This window comes from Pelophylax lessonae, assembly GCF_965119305.1.
Source record: "Pelophylax lessonae genome assembly, chromosome: 7".
In the NCBI taxonomy this organism is placed as follows: domain Eukaryota; kingdom Metazoa; phylum Chordata; class Amphibia; order Anura; family Ranidae; genus Pelophylax; species Pelophylax lessonae.
Genome location: NC_138774.1, coordinates 108302514 through 108314077, shown reverse-complemented (window position 1 = coordinate 108314077; position 11564 = coordinate 108302514). Strand labels below are relative to the sequence as shown.

Sequence of the window (11564 nt, the reverse complement as noted above, 5' to 3'; positions counted from 1 at the left end):
CACATACTGTGTGTATAGATATATATATATATATATATATATACATACAGTGCCTTGCAAAAGTATTCGACCCCCTTGAACTTTGCGACCTTTTGCCACATTTCAGCCTTAAAAAAAAAAGATATAAAACTGTAATTTTTTGTGAAGAATCAACAACAAGTGGGACACAATCATGAAGTGGAACAAAATTTATTGGATATTTCAAACTTTGTTAACAAATAAAAAACTGAAAAATTGGGCGTGCAAAATTATTCAGCCCCTTTACTTTCAGTGCAGCAAACTCTCTCCAGAAGTTCAGTGAGGATCTCTGAATGATCCAATGTTGACCTAAATGACTAATGATGATAAATAGAATCCACCTGTGTGTAATCAAGTCTCCGTATAAATGCACCTGCACTGTGATAGTTTCAGAGGTCCTTTTAAAGCGCAGAGAGCATCATGAAGAACAAGGAACACACCAGGCAGGTCCGAGATACTGTTGTGGAGAAGTTTAAAGCTGGATTTGGATACAAAAAGATTTCCCAAGCTTTAAACATCCCAAGGAGCACTGTGCAAGCGATAATATTGAAATGGAAGGAGTATCAGACCACTGCAAATCTATGAAGACCTGGCCGTCCTTCTAAACTTTCAGCTCATACAAGGAGAAGACTGATCAGAGATGCAGCCAAGAGGCCCATGATCACTCTGGATGAACTGCAGAGATCTACAGCTGAGGTGGGAGACTCTGTCCATAGGACAACAATCAGTCGTATACTGCACAAATCTGGCCTTTATGGAAGAGTGGCAAGAAGAAAGCCATTTCTTAAAGATATTCATTAAAAGTGTTGTTTAAAGTATGCCACAAGCCACCTGGGAGACACCCCAAACATGTGGAAGAAGGTGCTCTGGTCAGATGAAACCAAAATCAAACTTTTTGGCAACAATGCAAAACGTTATGTTTGGCGTAAAAGCAACACAGCTCATCACCCTGAACACACCATTCCCACTGTCAAGCATGGTGGTGGCAGCATCATGGTTTGGGCCTGCTTTTCTTCAGCAGGGACAGGACAGATGGTTAAAATTGATGGGAAGATGGATGGAGCCAAATACCGGACCATTCTGGAAGAAAACCTGATGGAGTCTGCAAAAGACCTGAGACTGGGACGGAGATTTGTCTTCCAACAAGACAATGATCCAAAACATAAAGCAAAATCTACAATGGAATGGTTCACAAATAAACATATCCAGGTGTTAAAATGGCCAAGTCAAAGTCTAGACCTGAATCCAATCGAGAATCTGTGGAAAGAACTGAAAACTGCTGTTCACAAACGCTCTCCATCCAACCTCACTGAGCTCGAGCTGTTTTGCAAGGAGGAATGGGCAAAAATCTCTCGATGTGCAAAACTGATAGAGACATACCCCAAGCGACTTACAGCTGTAATCGCAGCAAAAGGTGGCGCTACAAAGTATTAACTTAAGGGGGCTGAATAATGTTGCACGCCCAATTTTTCAGTTTTTTATTTGTTAAAAAAGTTTGAAATATCAAATAAATTTCGTTCCACTTCATGATTGTGTCCCACTTGTTGTTGATTCTTCACAAAAAATTACAGTTTTATATCTTTTTGTTTGAAGGCTGAAATGTGACAAAAGGTTGCAAAGTTCAAGGGGGCTGAATACTTTTGCAAGGCACTGTGTATATATATATATACATACATATATATATATATATATATATATATATATATATATATATATATATATATACACACACACACCAGCCACTTTATTAGGTACACCTTGCTAGTACTGGGTTGGACCCCCTTTTGCCTTCAGAACTGCCTTAATTCTTTGTGGCATAGATTCAACAGGGTGTTGGAAACATTTTGGTCTATATTGACATGATAGCATCATGCGGTTGCTGCAGATTTTTCGGCTGCACTTCCATGATGAGAATCTTCTGTTCCACCACATCCCAAAGGTGCTTTAATGGATTGAGATATGGTTACTGTGAAGGCCATTGGAGTACAGAAATTTAATTGTCATGTTCAAGAAACCAGTGGTGAGATGATTTGAGCTTTGTGACATGGTACTTTATCCTGCTGGAAGTAGCCATCAGAAGATGGGCACACTGTAGTCATAAAGGGATTGACATGGTCAACGACAGTACTCAGGTAGGCCATGGCATTTAAACAACGCTTAATTGGTACTAAGGGGTCCAAAATGTGCCAAGAAAATATTCCCCACACCATTACACCACAAGCCTGAACCATTAATACAAGGCAGGATGGATCCATGCTTTCATGTTGTTTACGCCAAATTTCGACCCTACCATCTGAATGTCACAGCTGAAATCGAGACTCATCAGACCAGGCAATGTTTTCCAATCTTCTATTGTCCAATTTTGGTGAGCCTGGGCAAATAGTTTCCTGTTCTTAGCTGACATGAGTGGCACCCAGTGTGGTCCTAGCTGCTGCTGTAACCCATCTTCTTCAAAGTTTGATGTGTTGTGTGTTCAGAGATGGTATTCTGCATACCTTGGTTGTAACAAATGGTTATTTGAGTTGCTGTTGCCTTACTATCATCTGGAACCAGTCTGCCCATTCTCCACTAACATCAACAAGGCATTTTCCTCCACATGACTGCCGCTAACTGGATATTTTCTTTTTCAGACCATTCTCTGTAAACCCTAGAGATGGTTGTGCTTGAAATACTCAGACCAGCTTGTCTGGCACCAACAACCATGCCACGTCAAAGTCACTTAAATCTTCCCTATTCTGTTGCTCAGTTTGAATTTCAGCAAGTCGTCTTCACCACATCGAGATGTGTCTAAGTTGCTGCCATGTGATTGGCTACCAAGCAATTGAACAGGTGTACCTAATAAAGTGGCCGGTGAATTTGTACATATATATATATATATATATATATATATATATATATATATATATACCGTATTTATCGGTGTATAACACACACTTTTTCCTCCTAAAAATGGATCTTTGTTCCTATAATAGTTATAGAATACATTTTTGGACATTAAGGGTTAAGGCAATTAACGTGACCATTGAACCCTATTGGCACTGGGCCAAAAGGTTTAAATTATATTAACTTTTTATCTGATTATAGTATTTATAGTATTTAAGTGGTATTTTAGGGGCATCCTCTATTGAAGGAGGGGAACCTCTGGTCAGATTTTTGTAAGATTGGCACTGAGCCAAAAGTTTTAACTGCTTGCCGACCGCCGCAAGTAGATTTACTGCGGCGGTCAGCCCCTGCCAGGCAGAGTGACGTTAATTAACGTCACTAGCCTGGGAGGGTCTGGGGAGCGAGCGCGCGCCCGCGGAGGCGCGCTCCCGCTCCCGCGCGGTCACGCACCCCCCCGCGCGTGTGACCAGCGGACCCGATGTCCGCCGGCCACTCGGCGATCGTCGGGGGAAGAGGGAGAATGTCAGGCAGCTTGTGTAAACAAGCTGCCTGTCATTCTCCTCGCTGTAAAGACACTGATTACACGGATCTAGTATGTAGATCCGTTGATCAGTGTCCTTACAGCTAGAGCCACAGCCAATCACAGTAAGAATCACGCCCCTAGGGACACACACAGCCCCTCCCTCCCAAATAAAGTTAACCCCTTCACTGCCAGTGTATTTTTACAGTAACAGTGCATATGTATAGCACTGATTACTGTAGAAATGTCACTGGTAACCCCAAAAGTGTCAAAAATGTCAGTCAAGGGTCCGATCTGTCCGCCGCAATGTCGCAGTACCGCAAAAAAAATCGCAGATCGCCGCCATTACGCGTTAAAAAAAAAAACAACAAAAATGACAAAAATCTTTCCCTTTGTTAGTAAACGCGATAACTTTTGCGCAAACCAATCAAAATACGCTATTTGCGATTTTTTTTACCAAACATAGGTAGGATAAAACAAATTGGCCAAAAATGTTAAAAAATTTTGATTTTTACATTTTTTTTTTGGGGAATTTCATATAAAAAAATGTGAAAAATATTGCTATTTTTGCAAAATTGTCGCTCTTTTTTTGTTTATAGCGCGTGATCAAAAAATCGCACAGGTGATCAAATACCACCAAAAGAAAGCTCTGTTTGTGGGAAAAAAAGGACGTCAAATTCGTTTAGGTACAGCGTCGCACGACCGCGCAATTGTCCGTTAAAGTCACGCAGTGCCGAATCGCAAAATACCCCCTGGTCTTTTAGCAGGAAAATCCTCCGGGGCTTAAGTGGTTAAACTAGATTCAATTTTTATTTGATTATAGCATTCAAGTGATATTTTAGGGGCATCCTCTATTGAAGGTGATGTAGTTGCCATGGGCAGACGCAGTTGGATTTTACTAACTGCGAATAGGAAAGTGCATAAGAAACTTCAACAGGTATTGAAAGAGTACCATCAGATGGAACAAAAAACTATAGAACAGGATGGCAAATTGGTGATGCTTCAGTGTGTTCAAAAGCTGTTACGGGACAAATTGGAGCATTACCAAGATGTTGCTGAAAAATCAGCGGTTAAGGTGGCTCAGATAAAATATAGAAAAAAGGAAGGGGAGGGTTAACAAAGGAAAAGTTCATAAAGTAAATGCCTCAGCGTCTCTTGATTGGGACCCGGATAAATGGGATGCTGATGTATGGGACTCAACCTCATCGGATGATTGGGATGACTGCCCTGGAGGTCCAAATTGCCCGGATCCAGGAATTAATCCACCCAGGAATACAGTAGATGGGATGCAAGGGATAACAGAACAAAATAAGGAAAGCAGATTTTAGGGAGGTAAAACTAACTTAACCACTTGCCTACAGTGCACTTTCACCCCCTTCCTGCCCAGACCGATTTTCAGCTTTCAGCGCTCTCACAATTTGACTGAGAATTACTCAGTCATGCAACACTGTACCCATACAAAAATTGTGTCCTTTTTTTCACACAAATAGAGCTTTCTTTTGATGGTATTTGATCAATACTGGGTTTTTTATTTTTTGTGCTATAAATAAAAAAAGACTGAAAATATCGTGAAAAAACGCATTTTTCTTTGTTTCTGTCATAAAATTTTGCAAATTAGTCATTTTTCTTCACAAATTTTAGCCAAAATTTATACTGCTACTTATCTTTGGTAAAAATAACCCAAGTAAGTGTATATTATTTGGTCTTTGTGAAAGTTATAGAGTCCACAAGCTATGGTGCGAATCATTGAAAATTGATCACACTTGCTCACACCTGATGTACTGAAGGCCTATCTCATTTCTTGAGACACTAAAAAGTCAGGAAAGTACAAATACCCCCCAAATGACCCCTTTTTGGAAAGTAGACATTCCAAGGTATTTAATAAGGGGCATGGTGAGTTTTTTGAAGTTGAAATTTTTTCCCACAATGCTTTGCAAAATGAAGATTTTTTTTTTTTTTTTACAAATTGCCGTATTAACAGGTTATTTCTCTCACACAGCACATGTATACTTGCAACTACACCCCAAAACACATTCTACTACTCCTCCTGAGTATGGCGATACCACATGTGTGAGACTTTTTCACAGCCTGGCCACATACAGAGGCCTAACATCCAAGTAGCAGCGTCCGGCATTCTAGGAGCATAAATTACACAAATAATTTCCTGACAACCTATCGCACTTTTGAAGGCCCTGGAGCACCAGGACAATGGAAACCGCCATAAAATGACCCCATTTTGGAAAGCAAACAGCCCAACGTATAATTTTTGAGGCATAATGAGTCTTTTGAATATGTCATTTTTTTCCACAAGTTTTTGGAAAATGTGGAAAGAAAATGAAAACACATTTTTTTTACACAAAGCTGTCCATTTATGCAATATTTCTAACACATAGCATGTACATAGCAAAAATTGCACCCCAAAATACATTCTGCTATTCCTCCTGAGTATGGCGATACCACATGTGTAACACTTTTTCACAGCCTGGCCACATACATAGGCCTAACATCCAAGTAGCGCTTTACACAAAGTTGTCCATTTATCCACTTTAAGACTGGGCCTATTTTTGACACTTGGTATTTACAAGCTAAAATCATTTTTTTTGCTAGAAAACTACTTGGAACCCCCAAACATTATATATTTTTTTTTAGCAGAGACCCTAGAGAATAAAATGGAGATCGTTTCAATATTTTTTATCACACCATATTTGCGCAGCAGTCTTCCAAATGCGATTTTTTTGAAAAAAATTCACTTTTTTGAACTAAAAAATAAGAAAACAGTAAATTTAGCACAATTTTTTTTCCATAATGTGAAAGATAATGTTACGCCGAGTAATTAGATACCCAATGCTTCAAAATTGCACATGCTCACAGAATGGCGCCAAACATTGGTACTTAAAAATCCCCATAGGCAACATTTTAAAAATTTCTGCAGGTTACTAGCTTAGAGTTACAGAGAAGATCTAGGGCTGAAATTATTTCTCTCGCTCTAACGATCGCGGCGATACCTCACATGCATGGTTTGAACACCGTTTACATATGTGGGCGGGACTTGCGTATGCGTTTGCTTCTGCGCGCAAGCTAACGGGGACAGGGCGCTTTAATTTTTTTTTCCTATTTATTTTATTTATTATTTTTTTATTTTTACACAGTTTAAAAAAAAAATGTTTTGATCATTTTTATTCCTATTACAAGGAATGTAAACATCCCTTGTAATAGAAATAGGCATGACAGGTCCTCTTTATTGTGAGATCTGGGGTCAAAAAGACCTCACACCTCACAACTACACTAAAAAAGAAAAAAAAAATTGTTGAAAGAGGAAAAAAAAAAAAAGAAAAAAAAAAAAGCGGCCCTTTAAACCAGTTGCTAGGCAACGTCTTTTGACGTAGCTCCGGTCCTCCAAGACCATAGAGTTGAGTGAGGGCCATCTTGCCCTCACTCGACTTCCTGTCTCTGAGTATCCGGGACCGGATAGTTTTCCCCGCTGCCGGTGGGTCCGGTAAGTTGGGAAAACGTCTGGGACGCGGCAGGAGGGGGGGGGGGCACCTCTTCCCCTGCACCGTAAGGGTAATTACGCGGCGAATCCGCCACTGGGACCACCCTTATCTGAAAGCCGACCGCCTGCCGTTTCAAAAAATACCGGGGTTATGGGGGCTATCTGCTGCCATAACCCCAGTATTTAGCTTTTAATGGCCGACGCATATAGTCATTAGGCGGTCAGTAAGTGATTGCATGTATATTGCAAACAGGTGACGATGACTGATGGGGTGACAGGTGACGATGACTGATGGGGTGATAGGTGACAATGACTGATGGGGTGACAGGTGACGATGACTGAAGGGGTGAAAGGTGATGATGATTGATGAGGTGACAGGTGACGATGATTGATGAGGTGACAAGTGACGATGATTGATGGGGTGACAGATGACAATCACTGACGGGGTGACATGTGACGATGATTGATGGGGTGACAAGTGACAATCACTGATGGGGTGTCAAGTGACGATGATTGATAGGGTGACAGATGACGATGACTGATGGGGTGACAGGTGACGATGACTGATGGGGTGACAGGTGACGGTGATTGATGGGGTGACAGGTGACGGGCGATGGTCACTGATGGGTGACAGGTGACGGGCGATGGTGCACGGCGGTACTGATGGCAGTCTCTGGTGACCGGTGAACTTTAGGCTACGTTCACATGTGAGCTTAGCGATCGCGGGCAGAATCACTGTGATTCTGCCCGTGATCCAGAAATCATTGCAAATGGCGGGACGCCTGTGCGTTGCCCGTGATTTGCAATAGCACCCCAAATGCTGTGCGATGTTGCTGCGATTTCCGCCTGCCGAATCGAGGTAACATCACGCAAACAACGCATGACGCCCCAAAGAAACTCTTGTACCTTTTTTGGGCGTCATGCGATGTTTGCGCGATGTTACCGAGATTCGGCAGGCGGAAATCGCGCTCACATGTGAACGTTATGGGTGTCAATTTCTGGGCACTGATGAGGTGACTGTTGGGTGACAGGTGACATTGGGGGGGGGGGGGCTGAGGACTGTGTGGGGACCTTTATTAGTGTGATTTTACTTTTGCAGGTACACAGAGCAGTAACTCACTGTTTCTAGCTCTTCTCCCCTCACACTGGAAACTGTATGAGGGGAGAAGAGCTAGTAACAGTCAGTTACTGCTCTTTGTTTACATTTTGTGATCGGCTGTGAATGGATTCACAGCCGATCACATAGTAAACAGTCACTGTCAGTGACTGTTTACTACTGCCGGTGACAGCTGTGTTCCTACGGAACACAGTGCCACCAACATGACCGCGCTGCGCGCTCCCGATCGCGCATACGCGGTCATCTCCCGGGCGCCTCCATTGTGATCGGCTGTGTCATTGGAACACAGCCGATCACGTGGGAAACAGCCACGCCCAGTGGCTGTTTCCCCCCTGCCGGTGAGCGGCTGTGTCCCGGGGACACGCTGACACCGGCAGTGCACGGCGGCACGCCCGCGATCGCGCGTCTGCCCTGCATTTCCTGGGTCACGTCATATGACGTCCGCCCAGGATAATAGCCGCACCGTCCCGCCGTCATATGACGGCGGGTGGGCGGTAAGTGGTTAAGCAGGGAAATAAGGTAAAAGAAAGTGAGAGAATGATATGCATGTGTTGTGTACAAATGGGAAAAATGTAAGCAATTTTAGAGAGATAATTGTGTATGTGTGTGAATGCTGGAACTCTTAGTTCTACATCTTGTGTGTGTGTGTCATGTTGGCTCTGTGCAGACGTGACCCCCCCTCCCTTTTCTCTTGTTCATGAAGGGAATGTAATGGGATGAGACTTTAGTGATATCTGGCAAGGTCACCCATGATATGACTACATGTATATCATATCATTATGTGCGGGGTTATTTATTCTAATGATAAACAATGTGATCACGGTTATTTTGAATCTGTTTCCCAAACAGAATGGTAAAATGAAGGTTAAGTTGAGAAAAGTGAATACAGTATAGAATAATACATATTAAATATCCTTTGTTAGTGGAAACAATTTTATTAATAATATAGATATCATTTTTTATTTTTTTTGATCTGGACAATGTTTTGGTTGGAAGTAAAATACAGGTTATTGAGGAAACTTGTAATATGGTTTTAGTTTAGATTAAGATGAAGTTGATAATTATAATACAGCGGTCCTAATACTGAACAAAGCTAAGATGGATGGGACACATAGGGAGTGGTGGTCCTTGGAGGAGTTATAGATGCAGATTATCAAGGTGAGATTAAAGTGATTCTAGCGAATCTAGGACCGGAACCATGGATCGTTTCAGCTCAAGGAAGAATAGCACAGTTATTGTTGATTCCTTTGTATTTACTCAAATGAAAGAAGGAGAAGCACCTACTACATTGACAGTTAGTTTTGGTTCTACTAACACTATTAATGTAGGGGCAAAAATATGGATTCAAAAACAGACAGGACCACCTGAACCGGCTGAAGTGATAGCTGTAGGAAAAGACCGTACTTTATTAATCATGAGACCAGAAAATGTGAATATATCGCGCAAGAAAAATGTTATTTGCGAGAATGATTTATGTACTGTTTCTGTTATAAATCATTGAAAGACATGTCATATGCCTTTGAATCCTTAATATCGTGTGGTTGGCCTCATTTGGAGCAAAAGCCTGGACTTCCGGCGTTAAAGTGACGAATACCTAACAAACCCAAAGATCATGGGGATGGGTCTATAGTACCAAAGAAAATCAAAAAGATAACTTTACATGTGCGGCAAAACAGGGATGTGATATATTAACTATTACTTTTAATAGTTATATGTGGTCTGGAGCACCAATATCTACAGGATATGGGTCACTAACTGGAACTTTGAACGGCTTTGATATAGAGACTTTAGCTAATAGACTACATAATGCTGGCAGTAAAATCAATGATGGGATAAGGCTTCAAGCATGGTGGATGCCTACTATATTCCACCCAAATAGTGTAGCAGCTGGAGTAGATACTGTAATGCTTAATTTGATTAATGCATCTAATGATTTTGCTTTTGGCTTTGATCGAAATATAACAAAGTTTGTTAAATGGACAGTATGTACATTGCGGATTATATATGAACAACAACAAAAAAGCAATATGCTTATGACAGGAGCAAGTATGAGCAAGTATGGATGACTGTGTTCAACTCCAGTATGCCCCAGGATGCTTGGGTGCACCTGGAAGCTCCAAAGATGGTCTGTAATGATACAAACTGTTTGTGAAAATTAAGTATGTATAATGTCACTAAAACAGCGCTTATGTGTAAATTTATAGCGATGCCTTTGATTCTGGGGGAACCAGGAGCAGAATTATTCTGGAATCCACAGATGATAGGCACACATATTGATAACCAAAACAGAACCCATGATTTGTCCTTATGCATTGAATCCTTAGAGGGTAAAATTTGTAAATTACAATCTACCATATATGAGCCTTGTCTTTTACAGAATTCGGTGAATTTATGTAAATTGACTATTTTGCCATTATCCTTTAAAATGATGGTTGAAATAGATGCGTGGTTAGCAATACACCTGTGGTTCCGGGTATGCTGGTACCTTTTTCCGGATATCTTCGCAATCTTACCTCTATTAGGTGCAAGGGCAAAACCTTTGTGCTATATGGTGAACAGGAACAACACATTAATAAAATTTGGGAAGGTATATCGCTACAGGTACCATCATGGGATTTGAAACTTACTAAATTAGAAAATATCCTTAAAAATTCTAAAAAGGTTGAAGGACATATAAAATATTTAAATCATGTCTTTGCAGCCTTCGAGTCCAAGATGACCAAGAAAAGAAGGAACAACGTATGTGTCAAGAAGGGACGTGGGCATGCTCAGCCTATCCGGTGCACCAACTGCGCCCTGTGTGTCCAAAAGGACAAAGTTACCGAGAAGGTTGTGATCAGAAACATCATTGAGGCTTCAGCTGTCAGGGATATCTCTGATGCTAGTGTCTTAGATTCATATGCACTGCCTAAGCTTTATGTGAAGCTGCACTACTGTGTTAGCTGCGCCATTCACAGCAAGGTGGTCAGAAACCGCTCTCGTGAGGCATGTAAGGATCGCACACCACCACCAAGGTTCCGACCTGTGGGTGCACCTCCAAGAGCACCTCCCAAAGCATTGTAAGGAAATCTGCTCAGATGTCCAATAAACTGCTAAAAAAGGAAAAAAAAATATTTATATCGTTCAATCACTGCTCATGTTGATTCACAACAATTATTGCAGACCAGATGAAAAAGATTGGGTCTGATATTGAAGAAGCCACTAATCATCATTGGTGGGATATATTTATGGGATATTCGCCGTCGGCCCAACAAGGTCTGAACTTTTTCATACACCCGCTATTAGTTATAATGATTATTATTGTTGTATTATCAGTATGGAATGTCTATATGGCTTATAGACTATTCTGTACCAAACCAAGTTGTAATGGCATCGTATATTGCATGAAGAATCAATTAAGGACCGATTGTGATATGGCTGTATTTAGAGAGAGTGAATAGTTAAAAGTAATTGAATCTTCAACAAATAATGGATGCCATTTTCATGTGAACCAGGGGTGTTTTATCAGACAAAATAGAGCTGACGGTGAGAAC

General features: G+C 41.2%; 1 protein-coding gene and 1 pseudogene across 2 annotated transcripts; both read left to right on the top strand.

Moving 5' to 3' along the window:
- Positions 1-9776: 9776 nt before the first annotated feature.
- Positions 9777-10651, top strand: LOC309560521 (annotated as a pseudogene). Its single transcript has one exon. The product of its transcript is annotated as an uncharacterized misc_RNA (transcript).
- Positions 10652-10740: 89 nt separating this feature from the next.
- Positions 10741-11107, top strand: LOC309560377 (small ribosomal subunit protein eS26-like). Its single transcript, XM_082264008.1, has one exon. It carries the CDS (start codon positions 10747-10749, stop codon positions 11092-11094), a length of 348 nt encoding a protein of 115 aa, XP_082120134.1. The 5' UTR covers positions 10741-10746; the 3' UTR covers positions 11095-11107.
- Positions 11108-11564: the final 457 nt, after the last annotated feature.

What these genes read in the sequence shown, in the direction of transcription:
- LOC309560377 (XM_082264008.1), top strand. Translation starts at nt 10,747, where the DNA reads ATGACCAAGAAAAGAAGGAACAACGTATGTGTCAAGAAGGGACGTGGG.